We start from the raw sequence: 16,853 nt of genomic DNA on the forward strand, positions 1-16,853 counted from the left end.
GAGAGAGAGAGAGAGAGAGAGAGAGAGAGAGAGAGAGAGAGAGAGAATCCCTGAAGCTCCTTGGACAGCAGCTAGCCAAAATGATGAGGTTCAGTTTCAGTGAGAAACTCCGCTGAAAACAAAGATGGTGAGCTGGCAGAATAGTAGAATACTGGAAGGAGAGAGCTAGTCTCCACAGTGGTCCTTGGACCTCCATGTGCATACCATGGGATGTGCTTGGTGTGCACGCAAGTGCGCACACGCACACACACACATGCATACCCATATGCACACATCTACACTAACAGGTACATATACCACACACAACACAACACAAACCACATACCAAACAAAAAGGTGAACAAACAGAAAGGGTGAAATAAATATAACATTAGTCAAAAGTTCAATTAAAATATAATGTTATAAGTAAGTTAGCAGTAAGAAGATGGGGCTGAGGAGATAGTTTCATGGGTAAAGTACTTTCTGAGCCATTTCTTATGGTAGCCCATTTTAGCAGGAGGATTGGAAAGGCCTTGAGCCTGCACGTGTCCATCCTATTTTTCAGTTGGAAGAGTCAGGGTGCATTAGAGTGATGAATGTTTCATTATAGGCTGACGATCACATGTGTGGAATGTTTGAGACCAGAATTGGTTCCAGTTTTGGAGTTTTTGGATTTTGGACTATTTGCATGGATTTTAATGTTTGAGTGTCCTCAATCTAAAAATCCCAAGCCTGAAATACTCTAAAACCTGTTGGACATCATGTTGGCTTTTGGATTAGGCTGAGGTTGGGGCTGGCCAAGCTATGCTACATGATATTTTCCTATAAATGGGCTGTAACGATTAAGAACATATGGGTAAGAACATAGACAGGAAATGAAGTGGGATCCTGCTTCACTGCATGTGGTAGTTTTGTCAACACTTTAGGTATTAGAGTTATGGGGTGACTGGGTGCTCCAAAGCACTTGCCTGCCTTGTAAGAGTTAGCCCCTGACAAGGTGCAGGGATTGTTTTCTGTCACTTGACAGCTAATGCTAATCCTGGCAGTCTAGGTGTCCATCTTCCTGAGTCATTGCTTTACCCAGTTCTGTCTATGCCTGTGTTCTCTCCTTCAGCCCAGGCATCATTCCTTGTTCCATTTTGCAGTGGAGAGTTAAGGAAGTTTTCAAAGGCCGGGCAATGGTGGCACACACCTTTAATCCCAGCACTTGGGAGGCAGAGGCAGGCAGATTTCTGAATTTGAGGCCAGCCTGGTCTACAGAGTGAGTTCCAGTACAGCCAGGGCTACACAGAGAAACCCTGTCTCGAAAAACCAAAAACCAAACCAAACCAAACCAAACACCCCCCCCCCTCAAAAAAAGAAAAGGAAGTTTTTAAAGGAAGCAGAAACGTTTGTATCTCCAGTTCATTAAAAGTTATATGAAGCTGGGCGATGGTGGCGCACGCCTCTAATCCCAGCACTTGGGAGGCAGAGGTAGGTGGATTTCTGAGTTTGAGGCCAGCCTGGTCTACAAAGTGAGTTCCAGGACAGCCAGAGCTATGCAGAGAAACCCTGTCTCAAAAAAAAAAAAAAAAAGTTATATGAAAACTTAACAGTTCTTCTTTGTTAGTATAGAAGGAAAAAGAAGTGATTCTTATCTTATTTGGCCTTCTTAACCATTTCAGAATAGTTTACATTTACTGCTGAAGTTTGTTGAGCTTTGGCTCATCACAAGAATCTTATAATGAAAGCTTTGTCCAGCTTCACGGTTGCCAAGAGCTAGCTCACAAAGAGCACTTTCTCCTGATGTGGTTTTGTCTGTGTATAAAGGAAAAACAGCCTGCCAAGGTGCCTGAGAAGATGGGTGGTGCCAACCTAATGCTTTGGTGTGGGTCCAGAAAACCAGTCCAGGTACCTTTTAAATAGAATTGTCCTTAACAGTTTTGTTTTGCTTTTGAGACAAGGTCTCACTCTGATGTTCAAGCTAGCTTTGCATTCATGGCTGTCTTGGCTCAGCCTCTAGAGTACTGGGATTACCAATTTGAACATTTTCACCAGGCTTAACACTTTTGATTACTAGATTTCTGTTTCAGGAGATTTTGTTGCTAGCCAGAGGACAGTAAAATGTGGTGCAGGAAATTAGGAATGAGGGAGACAGGAGAGTTAAAAGGTTAGATCACAGATGGCCAGAGTCATCTTAAAGAAACAGCGAGCTGGGCAGTGATAGCGCAGGCCTTTAATTCCAACATTCAGGAGATAGAGGCAAGTAAATCCCTGTGTGTTTGAGGCCAGCCTGGTCTACAGATTGAGTTCCATGACAGCCAGAGCTACTCAGAGAAACCCTTTCTCTAAACAAAACAAAACGAAATGGCAAGTCTGCTCGATAACTAAAGACTGCCAACCTGAGTTCTTTCTGGAGGTCCCAAATAGTAGAAGGAGAGATCTTGCTCCTGCAAGTTATCTGTCTTCTAACCTGCATATAGCGTGTACAGTGTGTGTGCACATACATCCCAAATAAATAAATAAATAATGCATAATAAAATAAGCAGAAGATGTCTCCCAGGCCAGACTGAGAAAGGACTGCTTTTATACCAGAAAAGAGAATGTGACAGAAGGAAGGGAGTCATTTGCTATGTTGCTTAGGTAGTGGGGAGACTATGTGCTGTGTCCATGGATAGATTGCTTTGTTGGAGGCCTGTGCTGCAAGCAACTCTTTTTGAGGGACTGTTCTGGTCTGATGTGGGGAGAGATGACTGTGACCATATGTGGCTGATAATCTTCGGATGTGTTCTAGTTTGAAGTATTGTTGAAAAAGTAGGGAAAGAGGGTTACCACCAAATCTGATATAGGATTGAGCTAGCAAATGAGTAGGTTGATGGCATAAGTGCTGTCTGAATATAGATTAATAGTCCTTTTAGGTATGTTAGTATCAGGAAGGTAGCATATGGTTCTTTAAATTGGGGAGATTTATCTGTGAGAGGGAAAAATATGAGTCTCAAGAGAATAGTCAAGGAGGGAGCCATCCAAAGAGTGGTATAGTCCTCAGCAGTTTATCCTTGGGGTAGTGGTTGTCTGTCTGTCCTGGGAAGCCAATGAGATTATTAGCAAAAGAGGCAAGGTTTCTCAGGAGCCATTGGATGTCTGCAAGAGCAAAAGGTAAAATAATTACATTAGATTCTTTACTTATAATTTATAAGGTGCACTCTTTTCCTGTCCTTATCATGGTAGATAAAGGGCTGACCTCAGTTAGTAATGGAGGTGCTCCCCCTATTGGTGTGTGGAGCCATTCTAGAATCCCCTAAGGTTGATATAAGGCTCCAACTACTTTGGGGGAAGAATTGAATATAAGGATCTGGATTGGCTGTTGTGAATCATAGTGAGCCTGGGAGGTGGTTTTGTTTGTTTGTTTGTTTGTTTGTTTGTTTTTGGTTTTTCTAGACTGGGAGGTGTTTTTAATGTGGTTGTTAATAGACCAAAGGGTCTCCTTGGCTGCTGCTGTCAGTGAGCGAAGAGAGAAGGGGTCTTTGAAACCCTTAAGCAAATCAAATAAAGGCTGTAATTGGCTAGTTGGTAAGGGGAGTCAAGGTCTAAGCCAATTAATAATTGCCTAAAAAGCTTTGAAGGGTATTTAGAGTTAATGGGTTGGGGAAGTCAATGACTGATTTAGCTGACTGGACTAAGACTAGTGTGATTTTTTTTGTCTGTAGGACTGTGATGGGAGGAATGAATTGGATCGATTTTATCTTCTGTTATTGTAAAGCCTCATTCTGTTAGAGCTCTTTGGGCCTGTTTAAAATTCTCTAGGGTTAATTTTTGATCTTGCTTTTTATCTTGCCACATTAACAGGTCATCCATATAATGATATATACAGAGACCTGATGTAATAAGGAGTTTTAGTGTGTGAGTTACAGGTTCCTGGCAAATGGTGGGACTGTTAGCTATGACTTGAAGGAGTGCTCTCCACTCAACCCTGTCAACTGGTCCTGAATTATTGACTTTAGGGACTGAGAAGGCAAAGTTTTTGCATTCTTATTCATGGAGTGGTATTGAAAAGAAGTGATCTCTAATGTCTGACATTAATAGCAGGGTATTTATAGGTATAACAGAGGCAACGGGTGGCCATGTTGAGAAACCTTCAGGTCCTGGTCTGCTTTTTCATTACAAAAGCCAGGGTATTCCAGGAGATTCTAGAAAGACAAATGTGCTCCATGTCTAACTGGTGCTTAACTACCTGTAAAATAGTTAATTTCTCCCTGTTTAATGGCCATTGTTCCACCCAGACAGGCTCTTCTGTGAGCCATTCTAGGCAGGGAGTAAGTTATTCAACTGCGGCCCTTAGAATTAGGGGCTCTTTTGATCTTGATATTTTTGTTAATTTTCTATTTGGAAGCATTCTTCTCTTCTCCACTAGCAAGGACCACATTTAATTCTAAGATTCATAAGATTCTAAGATATCTCTACCCAGCAGGTTAGTGACCACATCAGCCATTAGGGGACTAATGGTCTTATAAAAGCCGTGGCTCATAAATGCTTGGGACAGACCACCTACTCTCATCAATTGAGGCCCTGCTAGGAGAGTCCAATGAGGGGGAAGCTTGACTCATCTTAGGATGGTCTTTTCTGCCCCTGTGTTTACTAGGCATTTAAAACTTTTATTGTCAATTTTATTGAAAGTTTATTTTCCAGTATATTAGTGACCAGTGGACTTGGATCTTCTTCCCTCTTACTGATGGTACTGAGGGTTTGAGGACCCCACAAGGAGTTTAGAGGTGGCAGGGGGCTTGCCATCTTTGTCATGTTAGGATTTGTCAACCTTTCCCAGTGAATGCCTTTCCTACAGCAGGGACAGATGGATTTGGGAGGGTTGGGGGCAGTTGAGTCATTTTGGGGGGCAATCTCCTTTCCAATGTCCAGTCTCTACACATTTAAAGCATCTTGCATTAGACCATGTTGCCTCTGCAAAGACTTGGGCAAGAGAGGAGAACAGATATGAGGCAGTCCCAGTACCATAGGTAGCCACAATCCACTTATTGTCACGTTTGTTTCTTAGTCTATGGCATGCCTGCCCATATTCTGGGGTCATTCCTTCCTAAGTAAGATTGTTTACAAGCATTGCTTTAGCTGCGGGGCCTGTTGTTTTTCTAAACTGCTTGTACTCTTAGTATGAACTCGAGACAGTCTCTGTTGGTTTTTGATTTATGAAAGTCAGAGAAAAGGCCTCTCCAGGCCCATGGACAAGGGGGTTAAATGGTCCCAGGTGTGGTATAGACATAAGGACTGAAAGCAAGTAGGTAGCAGGGCTGAATCCCTGTGGAGAAATTACCTTGGCTGAACAATTGGTCATAGTAAGTAACTGTTTATTAACTAGGGGGGTTGTCCTTGTTGTGGTCCTATTTGTTGATTATGTACTTCATTTTTTTACCTGAATCTGACATTCATCTCTAAGGGTTTCCCACTGTACAGAGGACTAGGGAGAGTAGATCATCATTTATCTCTCTAGTCTTGGGTGGTTAAAAGGTTGTAGTGAACCTTTGTAAAATAGATTTGGTTTATGGGACATGAATTATCTGGATACATGTAGTTTAACCAGAAAAGTCTTTGTGGGTGAAGGTTCAGTATTCTTGTGGCTGAGGGGGCTAAGGATAATTGTTCCCAGTGTCTTTGAGATTACTGAGCTGCTCAATGGCCATGGTGGGGGAAAGGCTAGAAGAGAGTTTATCTGGATGTCTTATGAAGCCTTGGTCTTAATTTCTAGGTCTTTGTCCTCTGTAGCCAATGAGGGCTCATAGAGTACAAGAGGAAGGTAAAGGGGAAGCAGTGTTGTTGGCTAGGGAATAACTTCTGTTTAAGTCAGTTGGCTTGGCTTTTTTTTTTTTTTTTTTGGTTTTTCGAGACAAGGTTTCTCTGTATAGCCCTGGCTGTCCTGGAACTCACTTGGTAGACCAGGCTGGCCTTGCTCAGAAATCCACCTGCCTCTGCCTCCCGAGTGCTGGGATTAAAGGCCTGCGCTACCAGGCCCGGCTGGCTTTTCTTTTTCTTCTCTCTCTCTCTCTCTCTCTCTCTCTCTCTCTCTCTCTCTCTCTCTCTCTAATTAGAGATTTTCTTTGTTTACATTTCAAATGTTATCCCCTTTCCTAGTTTCTCCTCCAAAAATTCCCTCCCCCTCCCCCTCCTCCTGCTCCCAACCCACCCACTTCCATTCCTGGTCCTGGCATTCCCCTATACTGGGGCATAGAGCCTTCACAGGACCAGGGGCCTCTCCTCCCATTGATGACTGGCTAGGCCATCCTCTGCTACATATATAGCTAGAGCCACAAGTTCCACCATGTGTTTTCTTTGATTGGTGGTATAGTTCCAAGGAGCTCTGGGGGTACTGGTTAGTTCATATTGATGTTCTTCCTATGGGGCTTCAGACCCCTTCAGCTCCCTGGGTATTTCTCTGGCTCCTTCTTTGGGGACCTGGTTGGCTTTTCTTTTTTTAATATTTATTTATTATATGTAAGTACACTGTTGCTGTCTTCAGACACTCCAGAAGAGGGCGCCAGATTTCATTACAGATGGTTGTGAGCCACCATGTGGTTGCTGGGATTTGAACTCAGGACCTTTGGAAGAGCAGTCAGTGCTCTTAACCACTGAGCCATCTCTCCAGCCCCTGGTTGGCTTTTCTAAAGTGGCTAAATCAGCCACTTGACAAGTCTCAGGGTTGTCTTTTTCATTTGAGTCTTCCCTGTATCCTCCTGTGTTTTGTCCTCTAACAGGTCATCTTAGGTTTTGTGTTTTCCCTATGCATGGCCTGATGGCAGCTATCATAGGGAGAAAAGAGAGGGGCAAAACATAGCTTTACTGGGGTTCCTTTTTATCGACCGTCTAGGCAACACACATCCAGAAGTCAAGGTCAGAAATAGGACCCTGTTGACATGACCCATGGTGTGAGTTGAAGCACCTCAGTCTGAACTCCAGGTTCTCCTTCTGGGAGATTTTAAATCCTTTCCATTTAAGTGAAGCCCCAGGGGAATTAATTAGGAAATCCCTCAGATGTGGTTTTGGGTTTGCCATTATAGAAAAGACAGGAAGTGCCGCTGGGTGTTGCTCAGTGTTCCAGAGGCAATTCTGCTGAGGAGGGAAGAAGATTGAAAATGCCCCAATTAGCACAAACAGATTAAGAGACTGGCAACCATCCTAATGACTTTTAAACCCGATTGCTGTGTGACCAGATTTTTTATGAAAGGTGTAAAGGTTATTACTTACAGTCAGGCTGTTTGGTCTGGAAAGAAGGTAGGGGGACCTTTAGCCAGTGTCAGGGGGTCGCCCCAACTGAGAGGCTTCAGTTGTTCTTCCAGTTGTACTGGGTGGGACCCTTCCATAAGGTGCAAACAAAGGTAAAGCAAAGGAAGGAACAGAGATGACAGATCCTCAAGCTGGATGGTCAGGCAAAAATGCTGCAACCCTCTGGGGGAGCAGGACTCGCAAACTCTGGGTTCCAGGAGTTGCAGTTTGAGCACCAGTTATGGATCTCCCCTCTCCTCAGAGGTTGGTGGTCATTGGCCCACAAGGGTGGAGGGAACAGAGGCAGCGAGCAGGGTTCAGATGACCATGAGTATGATGGAAGGACTTCCGGATGCCCTTCAGTGAGACAGCTTTACTGTTTCAGGGGTAGGTATATAAGAGTTGGGGGTTACAGGTGGAAAGAGCTGATTGGTCATAACATAATACCTAATTATCATACAGCTAAGTAGTTCTTCTGTGCTGAATCATGCAGCACTTGCAGGAAGCTCCGGGCAGGGTCACCCTCCAGATACGGTCAGACACTGTGCTTAGAGACACTCTTCAGTATGGTCAGTGGAAAAGGGGAAGTCCTGCTGAGACATGTGCCAAGCTTGGCAGTCTATGTGGACACAGTAGACTGTTACTAAAGTAGCAGGATCTTGCAGCCCTTGGAGTTTATTCTCCTCAGCCTTCCTCAGGCTGGAGACCCGAGGCTTTTTGTGGTTGGTAGGGAACAGCTGGAAAGGAAGTCACAGGGTAGTTTGTGGCTTCAACACCACTTTCTGTCTTGTTTGGACTGTATTGTCTTTATTTTTGGTGATGTGGATTTTCCTTACTTTTGTGACAACTCAACAATATATTTCAAAGTTTTGGTTTTTTTCCTGTCTTAGGATTTCCAGGTGTTTGTACTGAGGTAACTGCAGGCTTTTCCACCAGAGCTCAAGTTCCCGAAATAACGACTCTGAGATTTTATGAATAATTGCCTAGGCCATAAGCTTGGACTTGTTCCCAGTCTAGCTCATAACTTAACCCGTTTATTCTAAGTCCTGCCACGTGGGTAGTTACCTCTCCAGGTTCATGCAACTGTCTCCATGAGCTTTCAGGGCAAATCTTTCCCACACCCGACTCTATTCCATAATCCTCTCTACCTGCTGAACTCTTACCTCCTATTTCCTGCCTAGGCCTAGGCCAACAGTTTTGTTTGTTTGTTTTTGTTTTATTGACAGGTGATGTTTCCACATAGTACACAAGAGATTCTCCACATCGTATAGTCTGTTTCTATCTGAACTGTGCTTAAGTGCTGGTAGTTTCTTTCCTGGGGTAATTTGGTTCTTAGAAACTGTGGCATTTATTAATGATTAACTCAAGGTTAGCACATAGGCTTATTAGAAAACACACATATGTACACATACACATACATACATACATACATACATACATACATACACATGCTGCAGTGGATACTGAATGATTAGTTTTATTTTGAGACTATGCAGGAAAATTACACAGTTTTAAATTTGTGCTGTGGCATGGCAAGATCTCTAAATATTTTGCTTCCTTATGTAATGTGGTTTTGTAGTTACATATCCTTAGGTAAAATGCCCTTTCAGTATCTTGTTACCACATTAAGGCTTTGTGAGTCCAGAACTGTTCTGTCACCTTCTCCTGTAGAAACAATGTCAGTGAGTTCTTCTGTCACCATCATTCTAATGTAACGTAGCTCCAGAGAATAAAATCCATGTATCCTTTGTCCTTTTCACACCTGTAGAAGACTGTCATTGAGATTTTTGAATTCTCTCGGAGAAGGCCCAGAGCCAAGTCAGAGCAGGCCTAGAGACAGTCATGCCTGCTTGTGGGCCCTGACTTGACTCCATCCCCTTAGACACATCATTGAGCTCCTCGGAGTTTACCCCTTCTTTTATAAATGAAGATGGCTATAACTTCTCCCTTCCTAGGTAGCTTGTAGCTTTAGCAATGCAGATACAGTGTTTAACAAGTTGCCTAACACAATAGAACAAAAAAGAAGGTGGCTGTCTCTGTGCATGGTGGTGCATTCCTTTAAACCCAGCACTCAGGAGGCAGACAAGCAGAGAGCTTTGAGTTTGGACCAGCCTGGACTACAAAGTGAGCATGAGTTCCAGGCTTCCAGGACCACATACAGAGACCTTGCCTGAAAGAAAAGAAAGGAAAAAAGAAAAGAGAAGCTGGGTGGTGGTGGTGGTAGCAATGGCAATGGCACACGCCTTTCTAGCACTCAGGAGGCAGAGGCAGGCCAATCTCTGACTTTGAGGCCAGCCTAGGCTACAGAGTGAGTTTAAGGACAGTCAAGGCTATGCAGAGAAACCCTGTCTAGAAAAACAAACAAAAAAGTTGTTGCACTGTTGTTATATTGCTCTCGCCATCCCAACAAGGTCTTGATGGAGTTTGTCTTCATTATGGATTTACTGCCTCAGGGATCTATTTCATTAATGGTTTGCTAGACTTGGCTGTTACTAACTTTGGCCTGAACTGGTCTTCTTTCCTAGCTCCTCTCCCTTGTTCCTCCCATCTGCCCCTACCCATAGTCAAGAAAGACCTGATTGGTAATACTAGCAACATTAAGACTCTTGAAAGGATCACTCTGTTCCTTATTACTTAAGATCTAGATTTGTTAACCTGTGTCTCCATCTGGCATTGGATTTATTTATAGCCTATGAAAATATTCTGAAAGCTAAAAAGTAGCATATGAAAGCGAGCTGTCGGTACCACCCCCAGTTGCTGTAGGCAGCTTTTTTTATGTGCATGTCTCATAGCTAATCTATAAGAGAGCCAGGACTATGACCTACTTTGGTAAACTGAGGCTTCACTTGGCACCCAGTGTATGGAGCTCGTTCTTATATAGACGGCAGGCTAATTGCTGTAGAAATGACTGCATCAGAAACTAAAGGGATTTACCAGAAGGGAAAACTTCAAGCTTAGATATTTGTGTTCTCTGTCATGGTTTTAATAAACTTCCATGGAGCTTGACTCAGTGTTAATAGTATTATTGATTTAAGAACCAAAGATGCTGGGAATCAGTTTATCAATCCTTTTTGGGTATATTGTTTAATCAGCTGGGCAAACCTGGGACAGACAGGACAGGTATCACCTCTTGGTGGCTCTGTGCTTGTCCACGCTGAGAATCAAGTTGGTCTTGGTTCTGGGTTGGAGTCTTTTGACTTCAGACTTTTTTCATAATTGCTTGGGAAACATCCTCTTGTCAAAGCTCCTTCATTATACTCCCACTTCCTTAGGATTTTGAGACGTGATCTCTCTTTATGCTTCTGGCTGTTCCTGGAACTCACTATGGAGACCAGGCTGGCCTCAAACTCACAGTTTGCCTCTGAGAGCTGGGATTAAAGTCATGCACCACTGCTCCTTCCTGGGCTTTAGTTCTCTCTTATTAATAAGAGTTCAGTTTACTCATGATTAACCAGCATGTTCTTCATTAGGAAAGAGTTTTTAAATTTTTGTTATTTTGAAGAATTAAGAATTTAGAATGGGAGCCGGGCAGTGGTGGCACATGCCTTTAATCCCAGCACTCGGGAAGCAGAAGCAGGTGGATATCTGAGTTTGAGGCCAGCCTGCTCTGTACAACTACAGTGTACTCACATACATAAAATAAATAAATAAATCTTTAAAAAAAAAAAAAAGAACCTTTCTTTTCCACTCCGTCTTGTGGGTGATAGACTAGAAGGGAGGTTAAAGCATTTAGGAACCATTATTTAAGTTGGGGTTGAGAAAAACTTAAGCTTCCACTCAATGTTTAAGATCATGTACTGCTCTTGCAAAGGGCCCATGTCTGGTTCTCAGCAGTGCATCAGGCTGTGCACAACCACCTGTCACTTCAGCTTCAGGGCATTCAAACCCTCTTCTGGCCTTAAAAGTCACCTGCACTCATACACTTGCCCATACAAACATACACATATAATTTTAAAGTAAACTAATTTTTTTAATCTTTTGAAAATACATTTTTTTCATACAATATATTCTGATTATGGTTTCTCCTTCATCTCCCAAATTCTACTTATTTTCCTACCCATTCAACTCCACACTTTATTTCTCTTTCTCTTTAGAAAACAGACAAAATAGAATTTAAAAAACAGAATAAAAGCATACAAAAACGAAGACAAAGCACAAAAAACAACACACATGCAGATATACATACATCCACATACCATAAAAACACAAAATTGGAAACCATAATATACAAACATAGTAAGTACATGTTTGTATATAAGGTAAAAACATGCTCCCAAAGCCAGGCAGTAGTAGAACACACCTTTAATCCCAGCACTTGGGAGGCAGAGGAAGGCAGATCTCTGTGAGTTCAAGGCAGTCTGGCCTACAGAGTAAGTTCTAGGACAGACAGACCTGTTAGGCAGAGACATCCTGTCTCACATCCCAACCCCCAAAAGCCTCCAAACATAGCATTAAGTTAGTTTTCTGATGGCCATCTTCTGCTGAGCATGGGGTCTACCTTCAAATGTGATTTGTAGGGGCTGGAGAGATGACTCAGTGATTAAGAGCACTGTTCTTCCAGAGGTCCTGAGTTCAAATGCCAGCAACCACATGGTGGCTCACGACCATCTGTAATGGGATCTGATGCCCTCTTCTAGTGTCTGAAGACAGTGACAATGTACATAAAAATAAATGAATAAATCTAAAAATATTATGTGGCTTGTATATCCAGTGACACTCAGTTGGAGAGAATGAATTTTTCATTTACAAGCATTGTCAGTTGGAGGTAGCTTCTTGGTTAGAGATGGGTGCTCGTGTCCATCACCCCTTCTCATGGTTGGCACTTCATTTGCCTTGGACCTCTGTAGGCCCTGAACATGCTACCACAGTTTTTATGAGACAAAACTTTATATGTCATTGAACAGAGAGAAGTTGAGCTGGTATCTTGACCAGTGCTGACTGACATTCATTGAACTGAAAGTCACTTTGCACACCAACCTAGCTGTCTTAGTTAGACTTCCTATTGCCTAAACAGTCACAAGGATCACGCCTAAGTTCATTTGAATCTTCTTGGATAGGGAGAAGAATGCTTTCCCAGCATCCAGGATGCTGCAGCAAGAATATTGCTCCAAGTTCTCATTTAGCTGGGCTACACAGTGAGTTCCAGGTTGGCCTGGGCTACAGTGAAAACACTGAAAAACAAAAGAAAACAATCCCTGCCGGGTGTGGTGGCACATGCCTTTAATCCCAGCACTCGGGAGGCAGAGGCAGGCAGATTTCTGAGTTCCAGGCCAGCCTGGTCTACAGAGTGAGTTCCAGGACAGCCAGGGCTACACAGAGAAACCCTGTCTCGAAAAGCCAAAAAAAAAAAAAAAAAAAAAAAAAAAAAAAAAAAAAAAAAAAAAAAAAAAAAAAGAAAAGAAAGAAAAGAAAACAATCCTCAACTTTCCTTATACATTCTAGCTCTGCTTCACCACTGCCCTGCTCCCCAACCAAAAAAAGGTCTAGAAAATGTTCTACCAAAACATTCAAAGATGTAGTCGATCTATCTGAGCAAGACACAGGGAAAAGAACAATAAGCCCACTTGGTGGGAGCCATTCAGGAAAATGCTGTGGCAAGCAAGAGAGCTTTCTGGAGATGGCCCACCATTTTACATGACTTCAGTGGGTGTGCACTGAAGAGGCAAGGACCCCAGGGACTTTGTCCCAAGGATGCTTCTTGCTGCTGATATATACCTGTCAGTGCTGTGCTCCTCACATGTCTGACATAGCCTGTTGTTTGCTGGATTTAGCCACTTTGTTGGGCAGATTTCCTACAGAATCAATATGAAGATAACTTTCATGTAATGATGTTGTTTAGATGAAATGGTGATGTCATAATTCCTGATAATGATTTTATAAAACTCCTAAATTGAATAAAGTAATTTTAAGCCCCCCTGCAGAATAAGGAAGTTGCAAAAAGAGTTATGTGAATCTGCATGTGTCACAATGCATGTACTTTGTAGTAGGAAAAGAAATAGGCTTGGGACAAATTTATGAACAAGGGAAAACATTCACTCTAGGCTAGGAATGAATCCACTGATCTCAGAAGCTAAGGTCATAAACTAGGAGTGGGTGATTTATTATAGGTATAAGAACAGAAAATAAATGACTAACTAGTTTATCTACACAAGACTTCAAAATAATAAGGCACAAGACAAATGACCTGTCTCTTCACAAAAACCTTGTTAACTTATGCCATAAAAACTATTGCTTTAAACAAAAGGAGTTGTTGGTCAAGTTTGAAGCTACTCTAGACTGCATATAACTGTCTTCAGACACCAAAAGAGGCCATTGGATCCCATTACAGATGGTTGTGAGCCACCATGTGGTTGCTGGGAATTAAACTCAGGACCTCTGGAAAAGTAGTCAGTGCTCTTAACTGCAGGGCCACCTCTACAACCCTATAATAATAACAATTTTTAAAATGCAGAAGTCCTAGAATGATCTGTCTTTCTGACTTTGTTCACATTTTCAATCAGAAATTTATATGCTGCAGCTCAGGAACCTTCTTTCATGGTTCCAGCTTTATAGCTGCTTTTTATTTTCTTCATCTTAAGTGTCTCTCTGGTCACAGATGATTTGTTTCTGATGTGTCTTCATTTAGGGGAAGATAGAGTCTATCACTGTGGTGAAGCTGTTGAGCTGCTTTGATGACCTCGTTGCAGCAGGCACTGCCTCTGGGAGGGTTGCAGTTTTCCAGCTTGTGTCTTCATTGCCAGGGAGGAACAAGCAGGTGAGTGTTCAGGTTCTCCGCTGCTCTTCTTGGCCAGTTCCTCCAGTTCCTGGTGGCTCCAGCCTTTGACCCAGCACTCCAGAGGTCCGAGGATCTCTGTAAAGTGTCAATGGTGGGGAATCCTCTTCTGCATAGAAAGTGTGTATTCAGTCTGACATTGTACTGTTTATAATTGGGTGACATCTTTGTCCCTGCTTGGAACATTTGGCATAAAGCACAAATCGGTGCTCTTACTTTTACTTAATGCCCTTTTGTGGTTTTTCTATTTTTTTGTATTGGGGAGTGTGTGTGCATGTGTGTATGTGTGTTTCTTTCTTTCTCTCTCTCTCTCTCTCTCTCTCTCTCTCTCTCTCTCTCTCTCTCTCTCTCTCTGTCTTTCCATATATGTCCATGTGTTGAACTGACATCCTCAGGTTTGGCAGAGAGTGCTGTTGTCCATCTTGTTGGCCTGTCTGTGAGTTTCGAATGTAGATAGGCAGAGGGAATCTGNTCTCTCTCTCTCTCTCTCTCTCTCTCTCTCTCTCTCTCTCTCTCTCTCTCTCTCTCTCCCCCCTACCATATAGGTCCAGGGGTTGAACTGACATCCTCAGGTTTGGCAGAGAGTGCTGTTGTCCATCTTGTTGGCCTGTCTGTGAGTTTCGAATGTAGATAGGCAGAGGGAATCTGTGTGCAGTTCTATTTGGAAAACCATCTCTCCCCAAAGTAGGAGTGCAGTCACAGCAGCTCTCCTTCCCCGTGATCTCTTGTCATCCATAGCTGCGGAGATTTGATGTTACTGGTGTTCATAAGACCAGCATTACAGCTCTGGCGTGGAGCCCCAATGGGATGAAGCTGTTCTCTGGAGATGACAAAGGGAAGATCGTCTACTCTTCTCTAGATCTAGACCAGGTAAGGTGATTTTCAGAGATGCTGGCCATTGCCACCCTCTGTCTGTAGTAAGCAGCAGTCTTGCCTCCGTGTTCTCTCCAGAACCATGCCCTTGAGCTGCTAACATTTTCTTTCATGAACTTTTTCAGTGTTCTACATGCTCCTACTTCTCTGACTAAAGAATCAACAGTAAAAATTATACATGTTTGAGGCAGGTCTGGTGGTACTTTATAATTCCAGCACTCAGAGCCTGAAGCAGGAGGATCTTTATGAGTTTAAGGCCAGCCTGGGCTACATAGAAAGTGCCAAGCCAGCTAGAGTTACATAGTAAAAGTCTATATCAAAACAAACAAAGGAACAAGTTGGATGAGTTTTCAGGATGTCTCATGGTATTTCAATATTTACATGCTGTGTGCAGTGTTCAACTCAGCTCCTCAAACATGTTTGCTGTTCTCTTGCCTGCTATTTAGCAAAGAGCTTGTGATCCTTCCTGAGTCCTTGAAATGTTATCAGGAAGGATGCAAGCAATTTTCCAGTCATGTCTGTGACCACATCCAGTTTGTGTGACCTAATGAACTTAATGAGGGTTGTTGTCATGAACGTGAATGTGGCTTGTTATGTACAAGAGTATGGGCGACAACCAGTAGCTACACAGCTGAAGAAGTGACAGTTGACTGTCAGTAGTTCCTCATGGGGAGACAGGGTCTTGTGAGCCCTCCCCTCTTGGTTTTGGAATGTCAATAGGCCCAATCTTTACATTGATCTTCTGTGGGTAGTCATAGCAACTATGACTTCATGACCATATCCCCAGAAGATAATATTCTACAACACTCCTTCTTGTCTTGGGGCTCTTATATCCTTTCTTCCCTCTCTTGAGAGACGTTCCCTGAGCCTTGAAGGGGATGATACAGATGTTCTGTTTAGGGCTTAGCATTCAGTTGACATGAATTCTCAGCACTCTGACCAGTTTTGAGGCTTTGTAATTAAGTTCTGCCTACTACAAAAAGAAGCTTCTCTGACTAACAACAAAAGAAACACTAACTTAAGGCATAACCTAAATATTCAGAAGGCAGTTTGATGGCCATAACATATCCATTTAGCAAAACAACAATAGTAGTTTCTCCCCTATTGCCTGTGATCTCTCCAGCTTTGGGCTTTTAACCAGATTTATAGTAACAAGCATGAATTCCCTCCAGTGGCACAGGCCTCATACCTCAGCAGAAACAGACATAGCACCGTAATCCTGACAAGTGAGTAGTCCAGCACAGGGCCCACAGTGGAGAGGACTGATGGCTGTTTCCCTCTAACACCCTGCATAGCACCACCTTCTGGCACTCTGAAAACTAGGTGGCATAAGGAAGTGTCCAGCTCAGTTCTTATTTGATTTCCCTGTACTCTGCAACTTAAGTGTGTAGTGTCTTCAGCAATAGGTTCTTATTATCTAGTGTTAGTGGCAACCAAAAGCACTGGCAGGGTTGGAGAGATGGTGTCTTAGTCAGTGTTTTATTGCTGTGAAGAGATACCATGACCAAGGGAACTCTTTTTTTTTTTTTTAATTTATTTGCTTATTTTTATGTAGTTGCATGTACACCCTTATGCCAGAAGAGAGCATCAGATCACATCTTAGATGGTTGCAAGCCACAATGTGGTGGGGCTCAGGACCTCTGGAACAGCCAGTACCCTTAACCACTGAGCCATCTGTCCAGGCCCCACCAAGAGAATTCTTACAAAAGAAAGCATTTATCTGAGGGCTTGCTTCCAGTTTCAGAGGTTAGTCCATTATAATCACAGTGGGAAGCAGACAGCCACGGCTCTGCATTAGTAGTTAGGAGCTTTATAATATGAACTGCAGGCAACAGAGGGAAAGAAAAGGGGGAGAAGTCATACTGTGGCTTCTAGGAGCTGCTTAATCACGTGGTGTTTTCTTCAAAAGCTGATTGCCGTGTGGCATCTGAAACCCTTGGGTTTTTCCTACCTCGTTACATGAAAACCTGTTAGTTTATCTTAC

General features: G+C 42.9%; 1 protein-coding gene across 4 annotated transcripts in view; it reads left to right on the forward strand.

Moving 5' to 3' along the window:
- Tecpr2 (tectonin beta-propeller repeat containing 2) overlaps nucleotides 1-16,853 on the forward strand; it is an 82,802-nt gene that overhangs the window by 10,250 nt on the left and 55,699 nt on the right. For all 4 annotated transcript variants that reach the window (XM_021202011.2, XM_029540586.1, XM_029540585.1 and 1 more), the window contains 2 exons: nucleotides 13,850-13,978; nucleotides 14,735-14,866. In XM_021202011.2, the coding sequence (XP_021057670.1) occupies nucleotides 13,850-13,978; nucleotides 14,735-14,866 (261 nt within the window). The remainder of the gene's footprint in view (nucleotides 1-13,849; nucleotides 13,979-14,734; nucleotides 14,867-16,853) is intronic.

This window comes from Mus pahari, chromosome 7 (genome assembly GCF_900095145.1).
Source record: "Mus pahari chromosome 7, PAHARI_EIJ_v1.1, whole genome shotgun sequence".
Lineage (NCBI taxonomy): Eukaryota > Metazoa > Chordata > Mammalia > Rodentia > Muridae > Mus > Mus pahari.